The following is a 24,189-nucleotide window of genomic DNA, read 5'->3' on the forward strand; positions in this document are numbered from 1 at the left end:
TTAATTAAGGTATGTACATTGCTTTTTTTAGACATAATGCTATTGCACACTTAATAGACTACAGTATAGTGTAAACATAACTTTTATATGCACTGGGAAACCAAAAAATTTGCGTGACTCGCTTTATTGCGATATTTGCTTTATTGCGGTGGTCTGGAACCGAACCCACAATATCTCCGAGGTATGTCTGTATATTACTCTCTCAAAATGTAGAACAGTATTTTGAAGCGCTCATTAATTTGCTCAGTGCAACATCTGTTGTGTAAGCTATGAACTCTCTGACAGACGATGACTTTTTTAATGTAGAAGGGCATTCCTGACCTATTTCCCTACTTAAGAACAACATTTTTCATAGGAGCAGTAGTTAGAGAGCCCTTGTTCAAAGGCCATCTCTCACTCCTGCCTACTCCAAAACCCATTTCACAAGTGGAAGAATTGTACTGCTTAATGCTTAATCTTGGGTAAAAAATCTGCTGTTTATGAGATTAGTACATGCATCTTTTAGGACAGAATCCATTTATCAAAGTTCTTCCTTTTGTGAAAGCATGAAAGAACCTGTTTCACAATCGCATCCTGTCAGCATATCAAAATTAAATGTCACTTACCTGTCAGTAAGGCGTTTTCTGCCTGTGAAATGATTGTGTACTTGGCAACTTCCTGAGGATTATCCACTTGAGATTTCTGCCCTGGACTTTGAAACAGCTACAGACAATCGGGTTCCCAAAGAATCCACCCTGCATTATGCTGAAAAAGATTTCAGGAGTTTAGTCTGTGTATTACAAATACTCATATAGTTCTACATGACCTGTAAACCACATAGTTTATGTTCCTTAATACTAAGTTCTGGTGCCTTGATTTAGGGCTCTTGTGTGAACCAAAGGCGAAGCTGTCCCTTTCAGTTTCATCAGCTGGCTTTAATGAAATGAGTAATTATAGGCAGTGCTGTCTCTCCTCTAGGAGATTTCTCCAAAGACCCAACTGACACATTGCTTCTCCTTTATGAGTTTGAAGCAAGAGCCAAACTGAATGATCCAGCCCTGGAGAGCCTTCTGGAATCTGTGTGGGACCTGCCGCAAGTAGAGAGCAAGACGCTGGAAACCATTGCTTGTAAGGGCCATGCTTGTTCTTTCACAGTTCTTAGGGTCATTTTAAAGAACTTGGTCATGGTTGTGTTTTATGTTGTAATTTGTAGTGGGTAGGATCTCTTGTGCTGAGTAAAATCTGGATGTAACGATGTAACTTGTCCTGGGTGGGGAGGTATTTTTGGGGACTCAGGAGTAGCCAGAAATCTTTGTATTTGGATATGTCAGCATTGAGTGCTGTATATGGGGGTGACACTGTCCTTAGGGACTCCTTTTACCTCAGGAACCTGAGGCCTTTCCCTAGATTATAAGGTAGGAAGGGGACATTAGGGCCTAACACAGGCCAGAAGATGTTTCCTAGCGATTCCTGCATCCAGTCGAACAATTTGTGGTTGAGTTAGTGCAAACACTTAAGACAGACGTTCAGCCTCGTGAAGATTAAAGTTGTGGAGCAGCTGATGAATGGAACTTTCTGTAGTTCACCAAGGCCTCACCAGAAACCTCCAGCCACCGCTTCGCTAGACTGAACATCTGGAATGAGCTGTGAGGAAGGTGAAAGAAATTTAGAGCCACAATGATACATCACTCGTCTGGATGCAGCAAGGTTGTCATGCCAGCACTTCATACCCGGGCATCTGGACTTGGAGAACCAAGCTCCAATCCCCTCTGCCTAACCTGGGGCAGTGCTTTGACCCCAGGTCTCTGCCCTGCTAGCAGAGTGCTCAAGGAGCTGCTTCATGGGCATTCCCAGGTGGGACACTTAGAATCCCCCTGCTGAAGCTGTTCATTGTAACAGGGACTGGAACGTGCATCTCCCAGGTGAGTGTGCCAGCCAGCAGGCCAGGGAGTCACCTGACTGAGTATTGATATGAAGGACAGCAGCTTCAGAGAAGAGGCTGAGAAAGGCTTGCCTTAGAAAACCCTGTAACCAGTGGTTGGGATGCTCTTGGAGATGGGAAACCTTTGGAGGAGGCAGAGGAAGGATGTGAAACTCAGTTTCCCATAGCTCAGGCAGATGTCCCAATCCCAGCTGCTTTATGAGGGCAAAGCGTTTTCATTTTTTTCTTGTTAGAAAGAAAGTACTGTCCTGGGGTGGTTAGTGTGTACCTTTGGAGCAAGGCTCATGGCTGTGGAGATGGGCACCTCCCTCCAGCCTCAAGTTAGGGGCCTAACCCTTAAGGGGCCTGGCTTTGGGCATCTAAATGTTGTTCCCCTTGTGAATCTGGTCCTGTGCTGTCCAGCGTTGTCAAATACATGCAACAAAAGCAACAGAGAGTTGATCTTATTTGTTGGACCCTCTGATATTTTGTGTGTGGCTGCACAAGCAGATTGTCGTGGGAGCACTCATTAATTATTTAACCTGTTTTCTTAAGCTCTGCAACCATCACTGATCTTGCTTATGACCAGAACTCGGTAAAACCATCTGTCTTGTGCCCTGCACTTGCAATCATCAGCACAGATCAGGCCTCTGGGACGGGAACAGTTTCCATGTTGCTGTATTTATCGTAAGGGAGGCTATTGTAGCTTTGCAGTGGCTTGTGACGGAGGTCTGGCTTTGGTGATTTCTCTCTGCTTTTCTGTATCCTTTTGTTTTCCAAGCTTTAGCAATGGAGCCGCCAGCTCATTATCCCTCGGTGTGCAAGAAGGCCCTCAAGAATGCGCTGACCATACATAAGAAACAAGAAGCTGTGGATGGTGTGAGAATCAGGTGAGTGTTCACAGGAATTGCTGTGTCTGTTTGAGGCAGGGAATGTGCTGATGCGTGTCAGACCATATTCACAAGGGTCTGGCAGGAAGAAAGACAGGTGGGACTCAGTCATCATAACTGCATGTTAGATCCCTTTCCCTGGTCTCTCTACTTTTAGTCTTGTAAGGTTGGGGCGTGTTTTTACTATGCCTGTGAGGTACCTGGCGCTGCTTTCAGTACTGGATTAGGAACAACAAGCACAGTGATTATGTCTTAGTTTATTCTGACTTCAGTGAAGGTGTTTGCATTACCAAGGGGTTCAGGCTTAGGTCCTCAGCACACTGTCTGCTGGCAGAGCTAGCTCTGGTGATCAGCAGGTGGGTTAGCCTAATGAGTTGCCACAGTGCAGAGCCACACAAGTGATGGTGTTCTCACTTTTGCTGCATTCACCATATGTGTTAATGGTGCATCTCATAGCTCTTGGTGCTTCGGGAATATGCACTGCTGCTTATTTATGTCCCAGTGAATTGTGGGAGAACATCTATAATTTGGGGCACATGGGGATTATAGGAAATGCTGACGATTGAGTGATTAAGCCTGTGTGTTCAGTGGGTAGGTTGAACTCAGCACTGTGATGCTACCTGGGGAGGTCTGGTTCCTGTGCTGCAGGCCTACAGCAGGCAGAGAGGGAATCTCCCATTTAGCTTTGTCTAGGTTGGGATCTAGTCTTATAAAAAAAATATGGTAACTATGGTAATAGGCTGAAGTCTCTTAACATGTTGCTAAATGCTATTTGACTGGTAGCCTAGGTGACTGGTAGCCCAGCTGCACTTTAAAAAGGTGTCAGTGGGTTGGGGTTGGCCTAAGAGGCTCTTGGAAGGGGACTGGCAAGTGGCTTGTTCCATTCAGACCTCTTGGTGGTTCCTTAGTTGTAGGAGAGATGATGCCTGCCCCTCCATGTTAGATCATGCAATTCAGGATGATAAGCTTCGGACTAAAGATGTTCCAGATTTCAAGAAAAAAAAGAAATGAAAAAAGCCGTGGACCTTGGTAGGAAGAGGACAGGCTGTGCTGAATTTATGAAGGTTTTTTATGCCTTACTCTCACTGAAATCACAAGTGCATTAGGCACCTACATCCTAAAAGTCTAGTCTGTAATGACCAGGCAAGATGTAAGCCAGGAGCTTCTGGTTGGTGGCAGGGCAACACCGAAATGCTTGAGGTAGTTGCAGTTTTGGCTACTTCAGCTCAAGAGGAGCAGAGTTTGCACCCATTTTATAAATCAGTCAATTACTGTAGAAAATATCTTAACTCCATGTCATTGAATTGTCTGCCAGTACAAAACAGCCAGGGCCCAAAATTTGCTACTGCAGATGGATAATGCAGTAGCAGCAAGTATCACTGTGGTTGTTAAAGTCTGTTTAGGTAACTTGCTTCCTAACATGACTGATGTTCACAGTGGAGATTAAGCCTTTGAGGAATATTGGGTACAGATAGGAACAAGTTACCACTCTGGCTTTATCCTGTGATGAGACTGCTTTCCAGAGGTCACTCTTCAGCACGTGAGCTGTGGGGGGAAAAAAATCTGAGCTCGGAGGAAGGCTTCAAATGCTGGCAGTTAGTTGTCATACATACCACTTTGCTTCAAGAATCCAGAGCCACCCACCCTGCATGGAAACACGTGCCTGACTTGCAATGGAGTCTGTCCATCTCAGATTGGCATTGTCAGCCGTCTTCCGACCCAGAGATAAGACAGTCATGGAAAGCAATCATCCTTGACTGTGAGGGATTGCCAAAAGAAGACCACACACACGCATGGCACAGTGTTAGTGAGCCCCTGGCTGCATAGTAGCTGCTGCATATGAAATCTGAAATACCTCCTGGTATCCTTGCTGTGCACATGTCCCTGGTAAGTGGAATCCCTGTTCTGAACTGCCTGGCAATGCTCTGAGTCGCTCACTGCCAATCTCAAGGTTGAGTTACCATTGAGAAGCTGCCTTTTCCCTTCTCACTGAGGAGGAAAAACAGCTTCATCGTGCACGGGTGCTGCTGTTTTCCTTCATTTTAAAGGATAGGAAGACAGGCAGGACCCTATATGGTTATTCCCATGTAGTAGGCTGGAGTAGCTCTTCCCTTGCTTTTAGTTGTGGCATCGCCTAAAAATACATTATTTACTTAGCTGTATTACCCTGGAGCCTAGAAAACGAGTCACAGGCCAGTAGTTGCTGCCTCTGATGTGCCCCCACCCACCCCACATAGGCAGCAGAGATGAGATCAGACACCGGAGAATCTCTTTTTGATTTCAGGAATGGGTAGGGTGCATTGCAGTGGAGCGCAGACGCCAGATTGGTAACCATAGAGATGGCTTGTAGCATTGCTGATGTCAAAACTCAGCTATTTGTTCTGTTCACGGTTGCTTTACAGATCAATCAAAGATGTGTTTTTCGTATGGCACTGAATACGTTTCCTCTTTTGGTCTGCTTTTATTCCCAGCAAATGTTTGCACAGTTTGATTCACCTTTCTCTGCCATCTGGAGTGATAGATGCAGATGCTTGTATACTGGAAGAGGCATGGGGTTACTTTGAAGATGCGCTGAGCACTGTAAGCAGCACAGTAAGTTGAACAGAAAAACAAGAGATTGGGCATGAACTTGAGTGCCCTTAAAAATCCTCACCAGAATGAGAGCAGTCATCAGACTCACCTGAGTGTGCTGTGGCTCTGATACGGGTCAGACATTTTTGCAGATGGATGCTGTGTGAGCACCTCAAAGCCACCAGCTTTTTGGATGGATGTGAATTTTTTTGTCAAGGGGCTTCTTGGACTCCTAAGGCCAAATTTTCAGGGCTTTAGACATTTTCAGAGCCAGAGTATTCCTCTCCTGTGCTTAAAGCACCATCTGCCTTTGCAGATGCAGCTTGTCATGCCAGATCAGTTTGAAGCTGAGTGAAATTTGGCTTGCAGTGTTGTTCTTGAGTCAGCTCTGTTTGTTAAATTTCTTTGTGTGTTTATTAAATTACTGTATTTTTAAATGACTTGGAACTAGGTCTCCCTGCTGTCTATCCTTGCTGCACTGCCTTTAGTCTTTTGTGTCGTGTTTCCATGGGGACTGGTCTACTGGAGAGTGAAGTCTTTCTTTAGCTCAGGCCTTGTTTCCCCCCGCCACGGTCTGTCCTTTCCTGGCAGACCTGAAGTATTTCTTGGATAGGGCAGACAGTTGAAACTGAGGAACTGACTCAGGATTTGTCCTTACAGTTCCATGAGTGAACACAAATTGCACAATATTCTCCTTGTTCAGCATCACAGCATCCTCCCAAAGGTGGAAAATCCCTTAGTCAAGAGTGAAATTTTCTTTCCTTCTGCAAATGATTTGAAGCATGCAGCCTCACTCCTGCCAGCCCCCACCAAATACCCTACTGTGTATTCAGTGCAGGTACTTTGCAGGTCTCTTGTCAAGTCTTTCTCCCAGGGTGTGCGCTAGCAGTGTCCAAATAAATCCTTCTGCCTCCGTGCTGGCAGCCAGCAGCTTGGATGTGGTGTGGATGAATGGTGAGCTATGGGGCAAGCAGGGGGCATTCTGGCATTTGGCTGTCCAGGGGAAGGGAGCTCAGGTAACTGCTTCAGGCAGGCTTGTAGTGACAGCTCTCCTAATTCTCCGCCTTGCTTCTTTCTCTCGCTTCTTCAGGACAATTACCCTGAGGTGGAGATCCTTTGGCTGATGACCAGAGCCTGGAATACAGGGATATTTCAGTACAGCAGTGGTAAATACAAGGAAGCTGAGCAGTGGTGTGGGCTGGGAATGCGTTTCCTCCATCACTTGGGATCCCTGAAGAGCAGCTATGAGAGCAATGTAAGTGAGTACAAGCATAAGGCAGAGCTGAGCTGCAGAAGGATGAGGGTGTTGTGGAAAGAGCTTTTCCAAAAGGACTGGACAAGCTGAAGGAGGCAGGGGCCCAGATTCTCAAGAGCATTTAGGCACCTAACTTCTACAGAGTGTAATGGATAGATGAGACACCTAAATACCTTTGCAGGTCTGGGTCTCGCTGCTTAACAGCATGGGTTTTATGGATGTAGGTTTGGCAGTATGATTCAGAGCAGCTGCCCCAGCTTTCAAACCCAAGAGGAGGTGGAGCAGTGATGGATGGGGGGTTTAGGCAGAAAGAAGAGCTGGAAGTCCTGGTCATCCTGTGCAGATGGCCACTCAGCGATCGTGTTGGGCTTGGCTATTTCTGAAGAAGCATTGGTCTCTGCACACCTCTTGTCCGAGGCCTCAGGGTCCCACATTGGTCATGCCATGGAGGCTGTGCTATGGCTGCCTGCTCAGGTGATGCTCTGCAGGCACACCACCACGTCCATGAGGACAGCTGCCCTCTGCTCTGGCACAGGTGGTTTGTGTGGCCATGCTGAAGAGTTGTCCTCAGCATGAGGAGCCTTGCACTTCTCTGGCAGGCCAGAAACTGATCTGGGGAGGGAGTTTGGGCAAAGAAGATGCATGAAAATGACCTTCTCTGGCAGCGTGCTACAGGATAGCAGTGTCCCTTCTGGTCCCACAATACAGGTCCCTATGGAGTCTGAAAGACACAGTTTGAACTTGACACAACCGCCCTTTCCAACCACTGCCTGCCTGCTGAGACTGGGAGCCTGCTTCCCAAAGCCTCTCCAGTTCTAAGAAAATTGCCCGTCACTTATCTGAACATCTCAGCCCGCTAATGAGCGCTTTCTAGCCATAGCAGGCAGCTGTGGGAAATACTGCTCACTTCCTACCCTCACACTCATAAGAGGCACCGCACCTCTACCTGGAAGAGATGGGTGGGGGGGCTGTTCTGCACTGAGTGCAGACACTGAACAGTTAAGAGGAAAGCTTAGGGCTCTTTGAAACACAGAATTGGCATGTTTTGCTTAAGGTGCAATGTCACATTGCTTTAATTAAGCCAGTGTGACTGTAGTCAAGGGATGCTCAGTCCTGACTGCCTCAGGAGCTGCATGAGCAAGCACTCAGTGATAACTGAACATCACCACTGCAGCCTATGCAGCCTCTGTGGATCATGGCAAACACGGTCCTGTTCAAGAGGAAAAGCCACAGTGCAGAGCTGTGCTGCGTTTTCATGATGCAGGAAGGACATGCCCAAGGCTCTCAGAAACCCCCAACCCTTTGATAATTGTGGCTCAGGAAGGGCAGTGTGAGCACTGCTGGTGCAGGCACTCTTATGCTGGCTTAAATCTGGCTGCTAACAACAAGCGACAGACATGACCAAGATCATTTCAAACAACCCACGCCTAGTGAAACCAGTACAGCTGCCAGGCAGAGACCAGGCCTGCTTCAGCCCTACTGGCATCTCTGCACAGAGGAACATGGCTGTTCTTTGCCCTTCATGTGACCAACCCCTTCTGGGCTGCCATGCTCCTGCTTGGGCCTGACACCCACGGAGCTGCCTGTCCCTGCTGCACCAGGATCTGTCCTTGTTGGTACATACAGTCAGACAATGTGCAGCCCCACAGTGGCTTCAGGCAGGGGCTGGTTGATTTAGGGACTGGAAGTTACACCAGTGAGGCCCTTCAGAGTGGATGCACCTGTGAGCTATGGGGAAGGAAGCACCTTATCTCTGCACAGATGCACTGACACGAGTGGGTGCAGCATTAGAGTGACAGCAGGCTTTAATTGTCACAGACTGCATAGAGCAGCATGGATTTCCAATCTGGAACACGCTGTAGTTTGCCTGCTCCTCGCACAACTCTTCTTTCCTAATTGAGCGCCTGAGTTTCTTGCTTCCTTCTGTGCTCAGAGGTCTGTCAATGGTTGTGTCCTCCAGATGATTGGTCTCTACAGCGAGGTGCTGGATAAGTTGGACAGAGCAAAGGGGTTTCTTCCAAATGAAGAATGATGCCCACCACAACCCTGGCAGATGAGGGCACCAGCATCATCGGAAGAGTCTCCTGGCTGGTGGCTGCCAGCTCTGTGATGGCACGTGAGTTCTGGGCACAGGATTGAGGCCTTTCCACTGGCTGTTTCTAAGTTGTGTATGGTTTTGGGGCATGTCTTCTGGAGAAATGCAATGTTTTTTCTCCATCACTTGAGCACCTTTTTAGAGCTGCTGAGTAAGAGGAAGTAGACGTATGCATTCTTTATGAGGTGGGGTTGCTGTTTTAGAGAAGAGGGGTAGTTCAAACGTCTGATTTCCATAGGAGGTGACACTGTGAGCAATAAAAGAGTTCTAAGACCATACATGTCCACTGGCTGCTGCCGTTGTCTCTGTATTAATGCTTGCTGGATTGTTTAGTTTTTCAGTCCATTTCAGTGCAGTGAGGAATGCTGGTGCTCTGCCAAGATAGCCATGATCAATCACTTCATTCCAGGAGAGAACAGGTGCTCCTTCTCTTGCACTCAAGCAGCTGAAGTGCCAGTGAGTGCTGCTGTGGGGGCACTGAATATAATGTGCTAAAGTAGTCACTGCTTGCAACACTGAAGCCCAGACAGGCCTAGATAGAAACACAAGTGGGGAGATTCAGCCTGCAACCGAATGTAGCAGTTGAACAGGTGGCAGCCGGCTGCTGAGAGTTGCTGGTGCCTCAGCAGTGGTGACAGAGCTTTGTAGCTGCAGTTCCCGGTGCTTGTGCACAGTGCTGGACTTGGCTTTGTCCCGAGGCAGCAGCAGGACAGGAGTAGTGGCAGAGCTCTTCTGTCTTTCAGTTCAGGCACTAGGAAGTGGCAGGACTGGAATGCAGGACCTGTTTCTTTAGAGCACAGCACTCAGGAGACAAGCCATGTGACTCTCTCCCTGGCCCCACACAGGTCCCTCGGCTGGCTTTAAGAGGGTGCCTAACCTGGGACCTGGTGGTTTGTGCATAGGCTAAGGAAAGCATGATGCAGGTTTGGAGCTGTCTTTGGGCTCTTTGCAACCCACTTCCACAGTGTGCTGCTGTCATCTTAGTGCCCTAAATGTTGTTCTGCATTGCACAGGCCAGCCCAGGTGCAGTTGCAGCCCTTTGCCATGTTGTGCACATGTGCCTGCCTTCTAGGACAGCGTTTACCAACATGCCTTGGCACATGAAAATCTGGATTTCCATGCTGTGCAGCCAGTGGGTTAAATGGGCAGACAGCATCTGCCTGAGTCTCAGTCGCCTCTGCATTTACAGTGATTCCCCCAACCCAGCTATGCTATTATGTGCACCTAAGCACTGGAGCTGTGGTTGAGCCATGGTCACTTTCCGCTTTCTGCAGCCTGTGGTCAAGCAGCTTTAGCAGCCTGCAAGTGCCTGAGGACTATGGTGTGCCAGACTGGAAGGGGAGGGGGTGGTAGGCAGAGAGCAGAGTACTTGGAGCTATGCTTTCTTGAGATGATCCTGGCTTGCAGTCAGGGCAGGAGTGAGGGCATGGATGGTGGTTGGCATGGCTGCTTTTCTTGCCCAAGCAGTGCAAGGGAGCGCACCAATATAAAAAAAATGCCAACAAAAAGGAAAAATGGGGAGCAGGGACTAGTGTTCTGGCTAGGTACCAGAGTGGCCTGTGCAGCAGCATGTGCTGGTGGCAGGGAGCAATGCAGTGTGCGATGCTTGGAGGAGCCAGCCTGCCTGTGTCACAGAGTGTTTAGCACTGACCTGGCTCAAGACATGGTCCTTGCTGTTCCACGCACACTTTTGTCCCAGTTGAAGAGGCCTGTAGGGGTCTGCTTCATGGCTAAACTGCACATCAGAGTTGAACTGTTGCCTAACATCACTGGGACCTGGTGTGCAACCATGCTGGGGGGCAGTGCTAGCACCCAGCCTCTAAGAAGGGGTTTTTGGGGAAGCAGGAAACACTTTCTGATTTCCCTTTTCTCAGGAAATGTCAATCACCTGCAGGGGCTGGACCTCTGCAGCGTGTCACTGATTTGAGAGGGGTCGGGGGACGGCTCCGAGCAGGCTTTCTGGACGGAAGGTGAGGGACTGCGGGCTGTGTTGTGGGTGGGGTGTGGGGGAAGCAAGGGTGCAGCTGGTTGTTAGATGTGTCTATTGGACATACAGAATCAGAGTCATAGACAGTGAGGGTGGGAAGGGAGCTCAGGAGGTCACATCTATCCAGCCCCCTGCTCACACCAAGACCAGCCCCAACTACATCATCCCAGCCAGGCTTTGTCTACCCAGGTCTTCAAAATCTCCAAGGATGGAGACACCACTACCAATTTAGGTAACCCATTCTAGTGTTTTACTACCCTACTCGTGAGAGGTTTTCCGTATATCCAACCTCAACTTCCCTTGCTGCAGCCTGAGCCCATTGCTCCCTGTCCTGTCACCTGCTCCCACTGAGAACAGTCTAGCTCCATCCTCTTTGCAGCCCCCGTGCAGGGAGGTGACGGCTGCTCTTCAATCCCCCTGGGTCTTCTCTTCTCCAGATTCAATCAGCCCAGTCCCCTCAGCCTTTCCTCACCAGTCCTGTCCCCCAGCCCCACAACCATTTTCACTGCCCTCCACTGGACTCTCTCCAATGTGTCCACATCCTTTCTGTAGTGGGGCCCACAGCTGGACACAAGACTCCAGATGTGGCCTCCCCTGTGCAGAATAGAGGGAAGAATCACTGCCCTCGATCTGGCAGTGCTCCTACCGATGGGCAACATGGGCACACTGCTGACTCCTATCCAGCTTCTTGTCCACTGTCACCCCAGGTCCAAGGGTGCATTGATATGAAGTGCCAACCAGAGGGTGGAGGAATAGTAGAGTTCTGGCTCCACAGCAGAGTGGTCAGTCCCACCAGTGGGGGTGAAGGGCAATGCAGCACGGCACACTTGGGGCTGCTTGGAGGACCAAGCAGCCCTGCGTTACAGAAGGTTAGAGATGCAAACTCTTGCAGCATTGGGCAGGGCCCTATGTGTCACAGGAGGGAAATGTTGCACCCCCCCCATCTCTGAGCAAAAGAAAACTTTTGCTGCAATTTCCTGTCCCCCACATACTGTACAAACAAGCATGTAAGCCCTACCTGCCCCTGCCTCACATTCCTGTTAGGCAAAGACCCAGGCTCTTTCCTGCTAGGCTGACAGCATACACCATTGGAGTCCTCAATCCCTCCCCTGGGCATAGGACAGTTGCATCTCCTGGTCACCCAGCCTCGCAGGCCGCTGCGGCTCACCATGGCAAGCTCACTGGGCCACTGTAGCTGCTCGGTACAATCCCTAACCACCCCCATGTTTGCAAGGCCTGCAACCACTAACCCAGGGAGTGCCAGGGCCTGGTTACGAGGGCACCAGACACCCAGAGGTGCAAGGGGTGGTCTTCAGTGCCCACCTTCCACTACGGCACCTGATTTTAACCCTTCAGTTGCTAGGAGGAGCCCAGGGCAGGACAGGAGCTGGTATGCCGTGCGATTTCTGCAAGAAGGGCTCTGAGACGGACGTCTTTGTAACTCTGTTTATTAAAAATATATGTCTCCTTGGAAGAAACACTGGCAACCAACTAGTGTTGTCATGATTGATCGGATACTTTCAGCTATCTCTCCGTGGGACTAGAGGAGAGGGACACAGGCTATCAGAAAAAGAAAAGGAGCTAGACCTGTGAGACTAGCCCTGGAGAGCGTCTGCTGCTTCACCACCTCCCTGTCTCTGGTGTGAGGCTGGTGGCATCCAGTGTGGGGCCACTGGAGCAGAGCCCAGGAAGAGCAAACGCCGGGCCCCTGCCCAGGCTCGCTCCATGGGGAGACTCCAGCTTGACAGCAGGCACCGCTGCTTTGCCTCTGCCACCATGACACTGCTGGTGCGGTCTGCACAGTTGTGCTTCCAGTCTCAGCTGGTGGCTGAAGCCCATCCGAACTCCTCTCACAACACAGATGACTGCCACACAAGCGGGTGCTTCTCGCTCACTGCGGTGTGCCTGCACCCTGCAGAGGCCCGGCAGTGAGTGACGCAGCTGGCGCTGGGCACAGGTGGACGGTGTCCTCTTGGTGCTATGTGGAAGCCACCCCTGGCCAACCCTACTGGGTAGGCAAGGAACTGGCGCCATCTGCCCCTACCTGGGGAAGAGGAACGTACCTGCCAATGCTGTGGTGGGTGACTGTCTTTGTCCTGCTGGGGCATGTGGCTGTGAAAAAAGTATTTACAGTTTCCCTACCAAAGAGGACCTTGCACTGCCGAGATGTGAACAGTGCAGACTATTCCCAAGTGCTTTGTGGGCTTTCCCCTTGGATGAGCTGGCATATTCTCCTCTGATGGAGCCACGTTCAAACAGATGCCTGAGCTTCCTCTAGCAGCACCTGTTCCTTGCTCCTCGTGCCAGGTTTCACGCCCGTGGCAGTGGATGTTTCCCTGCTCACACTCCAACTCCTGCGTCTGGTTTTAGAAAGCATGGGTAGGGAGGGCGGGATCCTACTTGGAGAACCAGGACATAGGCAGAGAGGCTTTGAGAGGGACGAGGGGTGAACGCCTGCATAGCTGCCGCGGCCTGAGTCCCAGGGGCGCAGAGGGGATACGGCTGCGCTACCACAAGGGTGGCGGTTCCATGAAGGTCACCGCTGCCTTCAGGAGAAACAGGCTGTGGCAGGCAGGGAGGGAGGGAGGTTTTCAGTTGCTTCTAGAATTTAGGCTGCTTTGAATCCCTGGACAGACCTGAGGAGCTCTGAGCATGTCCCAGGCACAGCTGGGGCCTGCTGCTAACTCCCAGGGGTTCAAGTGCCCCCCCGCGAAGGACAGCGGGCCAGCCTGCCTGCCTGCTGCCCCCGGGCCAGGGTCTGCCCGAGGTGCCAGGCGTTCCCCAAGGGGCACGGAGCAGTCGGCCAGTCCATCTCACGTGAGCTGCAGAGAGCTCCTGGCCTGCGATGGCCTGGGCCCAGGTTCTATTTACAGTGGAGCCATCTTAAAAAATAAGTTAAAAAATGGACTTTATACCCGTTCAGTTCATTATTAACATGAGAAACTCAGTCATGAAAAAGCCGACACAGCAACACAACATGGTTTTGGTTTAACATCCGCTTAAAAAAATAGAACAAAAAGGAAACCTCTCATGCAAACACATCATCAGGTGGCCTGTAAAACAATGTGCAATTTAATATGTACTAGCATCCACACTTTCGCTCAGCAGCCTCTTGCTTAGTCTTCTCTCCCAGTCTCAGATCAGCCACTGATGCTCATGTGGTTCTAGACCTGTGGCCCCCTCTGCGCACACATCCTCGTCTCTGCCCTGCCCTCCAGCCCTGGGCACTGGCTCGTGAAAGACGGACCCGATGTGAGAATCATTCAGAGCACCTGGTCCCGGTTCAATCTCTTCCTGACCAGAGCGGACTCCCTTACGCAGTGCCTGGGACAACTGGATGCATCCTAGCAATAAAATAGTACCATTTAGGAGGTCCCTCCTGTTTGCTAGTCCACATATATATAATATATATATAATATCTCTCTATATATTATATATAAATTACATATACAGATAAATAAAATGCTTTCTGTTGCCTTTGTGTTGCGCTGGTCAGGGCTGCATGACAGTGACAGACGCACATGGAGAAATGCCCGGGAAGCTCCACTCCTCTCTCAGTGCCGCAGCCCAGTTTCGGTCGTTCTTTACATTAGTCCTCAGCCTCCTTGGCCCATCTCGCTGCTTGGTTTCATTAATAATAATAGTAATAAGAATAAAAAAACCATTCTTGAATGGGTTCTCATCCGTCTCTAATGGCGCAGTGGGGAGGTCCATGCAGGGATGGTGGGAACAGTCACATGATGAATGAGATCACTTCATCCCAACAAAAAGAAACAGGACTAGAAAACTCAATTTTGCGACGATCTAAAAAAGGGGCAGGAGGAGTATTCGTGTCCCCCCCATGGGGCAGAGGGCGTGGGCGGGGGTGGGATTTCAGAGATCTTCTGCTTACAAGGAAGGAGATGGGGGAAGTCTTCAAAGTTTCTCAGGGGATGGGACCCAGATGTAGTGCCCAGACTGGTCCTCAATGATCTGTTTGATTTTGTTGTAAATCTCCTCGAGAGAGTCTCCCTGTACGATGGCTGGAAGAGGAAAGAAGAAGCCTGTGAGCGCCGGGCAGTGCCACGCCGCACCGGCCACAGGCCGGCTCAGGGCCTTCGCCAGCTACTGGAGTGGGACAGCCGGAGGGGAAGGGCAGGGCTGGGGCATGGGCACCAGCAGCCCCTGGAGCTGTCGACTAGCCCAAGGCAGGTTAGAGCACGTAGGCGCTCTCGGGAGGCGGAGGGTGAGAACCAGGTAGAGCTCAGGTGGCGAGATCGCGCATGCACCAGGCCCTGGCTTGACTCTCGCCAAGGAACTAGCTCATAGGCTTTTCAGCTCGCTTTGGTCAAGAGCTCTTCTTGTGGAGCCCAGCGAGACCCCGGAGATAACTTCATGCCTGGGGAGGGCGTGGGAGTTGCACAGGCTGCAAAGGACCAGCCACGACCCCGTGGCCTCTGGCTGATGCCACACTGAGTTTCCCCAGCATCAGGGCACCACTGCCAGAGGCTGGGGGCAGGCTGGGCACACTTGGTCAGTCACCTGTTGCCCCCCCCCCCCAGCCAGGCCCTGGGTCCTGAACACGTGCTACAGGACCCTGGGAGAGCTGGGCTGGAAGGGACCCTCTCCAGGTTGCCTAGCGCTCACAACAGGGCCGTCCCCGGCCACCCCAGCCCACCGCAGTCCGTCCAACCAGCTCTGGAGCGTTCCCAGGGCTGGAGGCTCCTCCCTGTCTCCAGGCAGCCTGCTCCAGTCTCGGGTTTGGAGCTCTAGTCACAGCAGGCTCTGGTTTCCAGCTCCCACTGCTTCCTGCTACAGGAGTCCTCAACTGGGCCCTTCTCCCCACCCAGTCGGCCCCTTTCCCTCTGCCTCTGCTGGCTGGAGAGCTGCTCTGTCTCCAGGCTCGGCTGGGCACGCTCAGCTCAGTCAATCTCCCTGAAGCTGAGCTGCTCAGGCCCTTGGACCGCTTTGCTGCTTCTCTTTGAACCTGCCCATCTCCTCCTGGCTCCCAGGCACTGACCCTGCAGCAGAGCCCCAGACCCCGCCCTGCTGGCCCCACACGCTCCAGGCCTCCTGCTATTGCCGCCTGGCGAATGAGGCTCCCTCCCCAACAGGCCTCAGCAGTGCTTGCCCCTTTGGGTGCTCCTTGCTTTCCGCCTCCCACAGGTTATTTCCCACCCTAGTCCCCCAGCTCCCACCCGTGTCTCGGGTCTCCCAGGCCAGGCAGACTCCATTACCCACCCAGGACCAACAGAATCAGCTGCATCGCTGAAGGCCTGGTGTGCTTCAGCTTCCTTGGGCAGCTCATGGCCACTCCACGGACAAAGCAAGCCCAGTTCCCTTCACCTCCAGGGAACAATGTTTTTGCTCTCCTGCTCCTGCTGTGCCACAACTTGGCCCCTGCCTTGCCTGGCAGAGGGCCTGGGGCAGCGGGGACAGCTGTGCAGCGCTGCTTCCCTTTCCTTTGAAGGAGGCCAGCTCTGTGTCCGTGCCGTCGCACCTGCCTGCAGCTTTCCAGACTATGCACTGCGGTGAGCACTGCCAAGTCCCAAATCCTCACGGGTGCCTGCTCCCAGCCCTGAGCCGTATGGACAGCCACCCCTGTCCAGGGGTGGAGGCAGGAGGCTGCTTATATCAGCCACGCTGCCCACAAGGGCTCTTCAGAGACACAGCCACTGGAGTCACCAGTTACAGCCAGAGCCTCTCTCTGAAGTCACCCTCTCCTTTGGGCATGGCCTGGCCCTGGTCCGGTGAGACAGCCGAAGGAAGCCCTCTGTGCACCAACATGCTTTCACTTCTCTGTTGCCCTTCCCTGTGCAGCCTCCTTGCACTCGAAGCCCTGCCTGGCTGCCCCCTCCTCTCCGGGCAGATCGCCCTTATCCCAAATCCCTGGAGCGCGCAGCCGTGATGTATGGTGACAGACTCCCCTTCTGACTGCTTTTGTTTCCATGCGGGTGGATGGTTTCCCACAACACCAAAGCACATGGGTGTAGTCAGCACTGCTGGTGCAGGAGGGGGAAGAGCTGGCCCAGGAGCTCTCACCTGTGAAATACTCCCCGAACTCCTGCTCCAGTTTCATGGCTTTGTCAAAGACCTTGTTGGCTTGCTCGTACGTCTGCCTCCGGTTCATCTCCCTAGTGACAGGGAAGGAAGAGCCGCAAACTCTTTCATTTAAAGCAGGCAAAACAACGAACTGCCTGCCCCCCACTCCAGCCCAGCCCCACGTCACATGGGCTCACCCCGTCGGGGCAGGAGGCAAGATGATGAATCTGCGCCCTGCACTTCCTGCTGCCCTGAGCCACCCAACCCAGCTGCAGGAACTGAGACTGCCCTAGACAGTGTCACATAGCAGTCTGGAGCGACCACCCCGATTTCAAGAGCTCTTGAGCTCCAGTCTCATCTCTAGCCAGCCCTCCTGCTTGGCTAGTGCCATGCAGGGTCTCCGACAGGCACGCAGGAGGCTTCTTGCCTGTGCCCAATATGCCTGTCCTGATCTATTCCCTGCCTGACAGATCCATTCCCCAGTGGTGGCTTCCCCGACTGCAGGCCCCGAGCCCTCAGAAGCACACGGATCAGGGCCCAAGATCGCAACAAGAGGAGACGATGTCATCCAGGCCTGGCCCTTTCCACACGACCACAGCTGCATGTGGGGAAGGGGAGGCACCCGCACCAAAAGTCATGAGACCCAAGAGCTGATGCTGGAGCAACAGCGACACCACTTTCTAAGCTGGAGAGGCAGGGATGCAGGACCTCACGGTCACAGAGGGGAGGTGGCTGACAGGTGGCTTCACTTACATGAGCGCTTCAATGGATTTTGGCTTGATGAAAATGGCAATAGGGTAAAGCTGTGCTTGCTGCAACCTCTTGATGGCGTTGCCAGACACATCCAGGATGCAGTGCTTTCCCTGCAAGGGTGAAAGAGGCCTGGGTCAATCCCCCACGTTTGGCCTTGCTCACTTCTCCAGGGGATGGGGACGGGGCCACGGCTAGCGGACAGGACGTGGCATCTGTGCCAATGGGGTACCGTGGCAGTGCCCGAGGCAAAGGACTGCAGCCATCTCCACTACCCAGGCTCTGCCGTGCTCTGGGCACACAAAACGTCTGCTCCTGTCTTCACTGGCCAAGCAGCTGTGCCCCACTGCCCAGGGAAGACTGGGCTGAGGCTGCTGACGGTGGCTTGAGAGGCCCAGTGGCTTGGCAGCTGGCCTTGTGCCCGTGGAGGGAGCCGCAGGCAGGCATTGAGCAGCAAGAGGGCTCTGCTTCAGCCACGTGGCCAGCAGGCAGGCTGGTCTCTCCACGCAGTGGGGACTGCTGCAGAGAAGGGACCGTGGGGCTGTCGTGCCAGAGGGTGTTTCACTCACTCTCTCTGCCACGGCCCGCACCGACTGGATGCTGGTCCCGTAGAGGTTGTCGTTGAACTGCCCGGCTTCGATGAACTTGTTGTCCTGAATGTCCTTCTCCATCTGCTCCCGGGACACGACGAAGTGATAGTCCTGCCCGTCCACCTCGTTCTCGCGCCGCGGCCTGGTGGTGTCTGGAAGAGAGGGCAGGCTTCATCACCACCACCACCTGGCTGCTGGGGCCACAGGCAGGCCCCTTCCAAATGTCCCTCCCACCCCACAAGGAAGACCCCTGACTCACGCGGCACGCAGGAGCCAAACTTGTGCGGGAACTCAGAGATGAGGTCATCGTTGATCCGGTCCTTCGTCGGCCCCAGGATGATCACTGGCCGCGCGTAATGAACTGGGAGCAAAACCCACACCCTGAGCCCTGCTGATGGACCCAGGAGCTGCCCACGGCCATGCCTGGATGTGCAAGGGGCCAGGCTGCGGCTTCTGGGTTCGGGACACCTGCCACTGACACGGGCATGAGGGGCTGCAGGACACTCGTGGGTGTGAGCCACTCAGGTTTGGAGGTGGTGCCCCCTCTCCACACGCTGCCAAAGCCATAGCCCTGGCCAAGGGCTGGGGCCTGGTCTCCTGGCTGCAGCATCTGTGCATGTTGCACCAGGGCTCGTGGGGGCAATGCCCCTTCCCGGGCTGTGGCTCTGAGGCTGTGACATGCTGCAGCTGGAGGAGGAACCAGCCGGGAGCTCGGGGAAACCACCTGGAATGTCCTTTAAACCAAGCACCAGCAACGCAACAGTGCTTGGCCAGGAAGGAAGTTGCAGTCCCATCCAGGGACCTGTCGGGCATGAGCATGCAGGGGCAAGGACTGGAGACTGGGACAGATGGGCAGACTGAGGCCAGGGAAGCAGCTTGGTGCAGGAGGAAGCTGGGGGAAGTGTGTGGGGGCCGGGCAGGTGAAGGTGCCACAGGCCTGGGGTTACAGCTTCAGCCCTCATTTCACAGGCTGGGGACAAGACTCAGCCACAACCGGGGGGGACAGGAACCACCGGCAGCTTTGGCAGGGCCTCCTTCCCCGCCAGCAGCCTGTGTGGGAGCAGGCAGCCAGGCACGCTGGCTTTTGGTGGGCACCGGCTGGGCTGGGCAGGGAGCAGCAGCCTGGCAGGCTCCAGCTCACATAGGGAGTGCAGGGTTTGTGGCGGGGGGAGGTGCCGTGGACATGGCATGGCAACACTGCCTCCTGCACTTACTTTCTTGCCGCGTTACTGGTTCGTACGACAGAATCGTGTCCTCTTGTCCTTCTGCAACAGACCGGGGGAAGCAGGTGAACGCCTGCCCTTCCACCGCTCCAGCCTGGGCTACCAGACACCCCAGCGCTGCGAGCAGTCGGGGCTGCCCCTCCCGGCTGGCAAAGCCTGGGCACAGCGGAGCCAGAGGCTGCGTCCCAGCCTAAAGCAGCACCCCACCCCTAAAGGGCTGCCCCGCAGGCTGCATCACCACGGCCGGCCCACGAGCCACTCGCACCCCCATGCACCCATCAGGGCTCTCCCACAGCCAGCCATGTGCTGCCCATGTGGACAGCCAGTTAGCTTTGCTCCTGCCCATCACACGCGCGCTCCAGAGCGGGCACTGCCTTGCCTGGCACCTGCAGCCTCCAGTGGTGCAAGGAGTGCTGCGGGTTCCACGCTCTCCCGTCCAGCCCCAGCCCGTGCACTTGTGTCCACCCAGGATGCAGTCAGACCAGGGACATGAGTGGGATGCAACCATCAGGTGCCCAAATGCTGCTGGCACAGCAGCCCCAGGCCACAGCTGAGGCCTCTGCTCTAGGGGCAGCCAAGGATTCGCAGGAGTCACGACTCCTTTCTTCAGCAGCATGCATGCCGAGACCTGGCAGGAGCTGCTTGAGGTCAGGAGAAGCCAGCACAGCTCTGGCAGTCAGAGCCCTGGGTGGGGTCCTGCTGCTGGGGAAGAGCCAGGGGGAAACCAGGTCACAGCACTCGCTGAGGCCCCTTGGGCCAAGGCTGGCAGACAGCATGTGCCGGAGGGAGCTGGCCACAACACTGCCCAGCCTTGTAGGCCCCAGAGGCGTTGAACTCTGAGCAGGAGATGCCAGTGGGACAGGAGGGAGGGAAACAGTCGGCACGGAGAAGATGGACACTTACTGGAGCTGCTCTCACTGTCACTGGTGTTGGACGTCACACCCTCTGCAAACCAACAAGAGACCTGGGTCAGAACCAGCAGGGCCAGGAGCTCCCCGGGAGGTGGCCAGGAGGGGACAGACCACCACTGAGGGCTTGTGGCTGCAGGACACAGGCGCTGCACAGACCTCCCACAGCATGCTGGGCCTGCGCAGGACAAGGCTCGTGCATGCCCTGCTTCACAGGGCTGGGGCAGGCTCCCTCCCTCTGCAGCCCTGGGGCAGCCCCTGCTCGTCTATCCCTAGCAAGGAGCATGACGGGGCAGAGCCCTGGCCAAGCCAGCAGCCCCAGCCCGGCCCTTGCCCAGGCAGAACCTGTGGGGAGACCGGGGGACAGGACACGGGACGAGGGAGAGCTCAGCTCCAGGCTGCACCCCTGCCGTGGGTGGCCTCCGCCGGCGCCGTGCCAGGGACAGAATATCTGCACCGGGAACAGGGTGCCAGCAGTGGCCGTGGCTGTGGCCCCGTGAGGGATTCGCCCCATGCGGGCACTGTGTGGGAGGCCGGAGTGAGGGCAGCGTGACCTGCTGAGGGCAGACGTAATGGACAGGGGAGACGGACGGAGACACTGACAGGACGCGGCAGAGTTCAGGGCATGGCTCCTTTACACCGTTTCCAGCACTGTGGCGCCCTGCTCCCTACGGGGCTGTTCCCCCTGTGGCCTGCTCCCAAGGTCTTGGGGTGCGCAGGAACGGCTGTATCAAGTTGGCCGCTGCCTCCAGTGCCCAGCAAGATGTGCACAGAGCCTGGGCATGTGGGCCCTTGCCACCTGGGAGCTGCAGTCCAGAGGCTGCACAAGCCTCGCCAGCCAGCAGCCTCGCTACACGCGCTTTGCAGAGGTCCCACAGCGCAGGGCTGCACGCCTCCGCCCGGCTGGCGTCAAAGCGTCACAGCCAAGCCCTGGGAGCCATAGCTTGAGGGGGGTCGGCCTCGATCACAGGGCAGCATCTGCCATGATATGGGCAGCATGGGGAGGCCTCTGCGCTGGCACAGCCAGCCAGGTCCATGCCAGCTCTGAGCCTGAGGGGCCAGTGAGGCTCAGCCTGGAGCCCTGAAGGGGGAAGGGCCTGGGCAGGACCTGGCCTCCGGCGAGGGGACTCCCGCTCTCCTGCTGAGCAGGTGGAGGGCCGTTCCCCCTCCCCTAACGCCCCAGGCGGAGAAGCCTCGGAGCCGGAGCAAAGTCGGGAGCCCTACCTCCCCGGGACACGGCCGGACGGGGACCATGACGGGCCATGCGCACGCAAAGGGGACTTACTCAGGTTCTTTGCTCCATAATAATCGTCACTTAACCCAGGGAAGTCCTGATTTCACAGACAGCAAGAAGGGGGGAAGAGAAACAGAGAGGGGGAGGCAAGGGAGGCAGAGACAGGGAGAGGAAGAAGACAGAGCCAGGTGAGCATTAGTGACAGGGCAGTCGAGAGCCGCAGCTGCAAGTGAAGTGACAAACCCCTGTCCACAGGCGTCCGGCCCCACAAGTGCCCTCTCTTGGCCACGGCAGCCTCGGGGCCTCCCCACGGGCCACAGCCCAAGTCCCCGGCCTGGAGCAGGAGCACCGGGACCGCTGCACCCGTGTGGGGCCTGCCCCGGCCCTGAACGCCACGTAAGGCCTGCGAGGAAAGCTCTCCCACTCCACACGGCTCCATCCCCAGCCCCGCACAGGCAACGAGACGGCAGCCCAGACCCTGCTCCTGGCTCAGCGCCGCATGCTGGTGAGACCCGGACTGGGCAGCGAGCAAACCCCAGGTGTGCAGTGCCCTGGTTCAGCAGCTGCCCCTCCTCTCCCTCCCCCTTGCCATGGGAAGGCAGAAGTCCCATCCCTTTGGCTCCTGCAGCAAACGCTCCTGCAGGCTGCGGCCACAGCCAGACGCAGAGCTCGGTACCAGACAGCCGTGCTGGCGCACAGGCAGTGCACACCCTTGGCAGGATGGCACTGGGTCTGCAGCCCACTGGTTACAGCCCGAGACAGAGCCTGGAAACCAGGGTCTGTGCCCTCACTACGGCACTGCAAGCAGCCCCACACAGGGGTCTGCCAGGAGCCGGCAACAGCTGCTTTGCTCAGAGGCATCTCTACGGTTCGTAGCCCTGATGCCAGACCTGGGAGCACTGCAATTGTCCAGCATCAGACACCACCCGCACGGTGGCTACTGAGCTCACTCCACGACCGGGGCACCTGTCTGTCCACGAGCATAGGCTGGCACCCACAGCATTCACAGGCCCCTGTGGTCTGGTCAGGCTCCTTGGACCCCAGCCCAGCCCAGGCACCCCCTCCACGGCTCTCAGTAGGCTCCATCTCTGGACCACGGCTCAGCCCCTTAGTTGCTGGGACCTCAAGCAGCTCATGGCCCAGCTCCTGCGCCACGGAGCGAGTGGGAGGGGGAAGAGCAGCTGCCCTCTCAGCCTAGCACAAACCCCTCCAACCGGGAGCCCGATGCTGCTGCTAGTAGCGGGACCTCTCCCCTGCCTGCAACCAGGGTCATGCACCCGAGCCAAGAAGCCCCAAGATGTGCTGTGGCAGCGGGCTGCTCAGAGCGAGGTGGCAGGGACACGCAGCTGGGCTCCCTGGGGCACCCGCACGCCCTGCTCCGTGTTCTGCGGAGGCGGCAGCCTGGGGCACCGGAGGAAGGCAGAGCCCAGGGCACGTCAGGGAGGAGCAGAGGAAAGCAGAGCAGAATGGAGGCGAGGGCTGAGAGCAGTGAAAGGATGAAAACACCACACACACGAGAGCTGGGGCTGGACAGACACGACTGGGGCAGCCCACTCTGCGGCGGGGAGGTTAGCAGCAGTGGAGGGATGAGGTAGGCAGAGAGGAGCGGTGAGGAGGACACTGGCTGAGCTTCAAGGGGCTTCTCCTTGCCCTGAACGCTTGGGTTTCCAACCTATCCCTAACATCATCCTTGGTGGCAGCAGGCCAAGCCTGCCCTGCGCACTGCCCTCCCAGGGCCTGCCCGGCTGTGGAGGAGAGGGCAGGGTTCCCGAGAACAACGGGCAATGCTCCAGCCTGGGCTCTCCTGTGCTCAAGGAGCCGCTTGCACGTAGCGGGAAGCCCGGGGGACTGGGGGAGGTGCAGTCAGAGGCAGAGAAGCAGTCTCAGACAGGTCCCGTGCGCAAGAAAGCCCAGGTGAGTGCTGTCTGATGGCTGGGCTCAGCCTGGCGCAGGGGACTGCAGGCCGAAGCCATGCGCCGTGTCTGCTGTGAGCAGGCCCCGGAAATCGGGGCAGTGCGGCCGGCTGCTCCTGTCTGGCCGGCTGCTACTTACGTTCCTGTCCGCTGCTCTCCTGGGCCAGGTTCTCTTTGCTCTTGTAAAATGGGAACTTTCGTGAGAGGCGGAAACTCTTTTTACGTTTCGTTTTGATCGACTGTGAAGAACATGGAGATGGAAGGGAGGACAGAAAAAACAATGGCGTTTAACGCATGCAAGGGAAATTAAAAATGAAGAGACGATGAGGAGCTGGGGGTTGGGGCCATGCCCCGCAAATGAAATCATGGAGATTACATGGAGACTATAATGCAGGAGAAAAATTAAGTGCAGAGAAAAAAATGTGTTGCAGGGATGTAGGGTAGTCGACCGTCCAGTCCGCACGGGGAGCCCATGCCCTGCCTGCCACAGGGGGAGCCAGCACGGCTTGGGTCTTCCACGTCAGCCCAGTTCAAGCTGCCTGTACACGCTGCGTGAGGCTGGCTCCCACCAGCCAGGGTCTGCAGAGGGCCGTGCTCCCTCACGACCCAGGCCCTCACCACCCGCTGGCGGGGTCACCGGCAGCACGGCAGGGAAGTCTGCTGCAAGCGCCAGTGTTGCGCAACCCCGTCAGGCTGCTCCTAACTGCCGTCTCGTAGATCTTCACTCAGACCCAGCGCGCAGGGAGGGGCTCTGCCGCAATGGGTCCACCCCACACACAACTGCTCTTGCTGGCTGCAATGCCCAAGTGGGGAGCATTACAGCACTGGGCTAGACTCTGCCTGCCCTTCTCG

General features: G+C 55.1%; 2 protein-coding genes across 5 annotated transcripts in view; one reads left to right on the forward strand and one right to left on the reverse strand.

Annotated features, from left to right (window-relative positions):
* The window catches only part of TEX11 (testis expressed 11), a 68,166-nt gene extending 59,177 nt beyond the window's left edge, over nucleotides 1–8,989 (forward strand). The window contains exons 24-28 of the mRNA XM_019536160.1: nucleotides 958–1,107; nucleotides 2,682–2,790; nucleotides 5,262–5,382; nucleotides 6,452–6,616; nucleotides 8,577–8,989. Coding sequence (XP_019391705.1) covers nucleotides 958–1,107; nucleotides 2,682–2,790; nucleotides 5,262–5,382; nucleotides 6,452–6,616; nucleotides 8,577–8,648 — 617 coding nt within the window. The 3' untranslated portion in view covers nucleotides 8,649–8,989. The remainder of the gene's footprint in view (nucleotides 1–957; nucleotides 1,108–2,681; nucleotides 2,791–5,261; nucleotides 5,383–6,451; nucleotides 6,617–8,576) is intronic.
* A 3,141-nt stretch (nucleotides 8,990–12,130) lies between these two features.
* Nucleotides 12,131–24,189, reverse strand: part of DLG3 (discs large MAGUK scaffold protein 3) — a 76,918-nt gene continuing 64,859 nt past the window's right edge. For 3 of the 4 annotated variants that reach the window (XM_019536363.1, XM_019536365.1, XM_019536366.1), the window contains 8 exons: nucleotides 23,477–23,576; nucleotides 20,186–20,227; nucleotides 19,274–19,324; nucleotides 18,319–18,420; nucleotides 18,039–18,211; nucleotides 17,473–17,582; nucleotides 16,720–16,811; nucleotides 12,131–14,720 (listed from right to left, as the gene is read on the reverse strand). In XM_019536363.1, coding sequence (XP_019391908.1) covers nucleotides 14,614–14,720; nucleotides 16,720–16,811; nucleotides 17,473–17,582; nucleotides 18,039–18,211; nucleotides 18,319–18,420; nucleotides 19,274–19,324; nucleotides 20,186–20,227; nucleotides 23,477–23,576 — 777 coding nt within the window. In that variant the 3' untranslated portion in view covers nucleotides 12,131–14,613. Of the gene's footprint in view, nucleotides 14,721–16,719; nucleotides 16,812–17,472; nucleotides 17,583–18,038; nucleotides 18,212–18,318; nucleotides 18,421–19,273; nucleotides 19,325–20,185; nucleotides 20,228–21,475; nucleotides 21,522–23,476; nucleotides 23,577–24,189 lie in introns of all 4 variants that reach the window. The other variant, XM_019536364.1, reaches the window with a different exon arrangement.

The sequence above is a fragment of the Crocodylus porosus genome, unplaced genomic scaffold (assembly GCF_001723895.1).
Source record: "Crocodylus porosus isolate Cpor-Errol unplaced genomic scaffold, CroPor_comp1, whole genome shotgun sequence".
Classification (NCBI taxonomy): Eukaryota; Metazoa; Chordata; order Crocodylia; family Crocodylidae; genus Crocodylus; species Crocodylus porosus.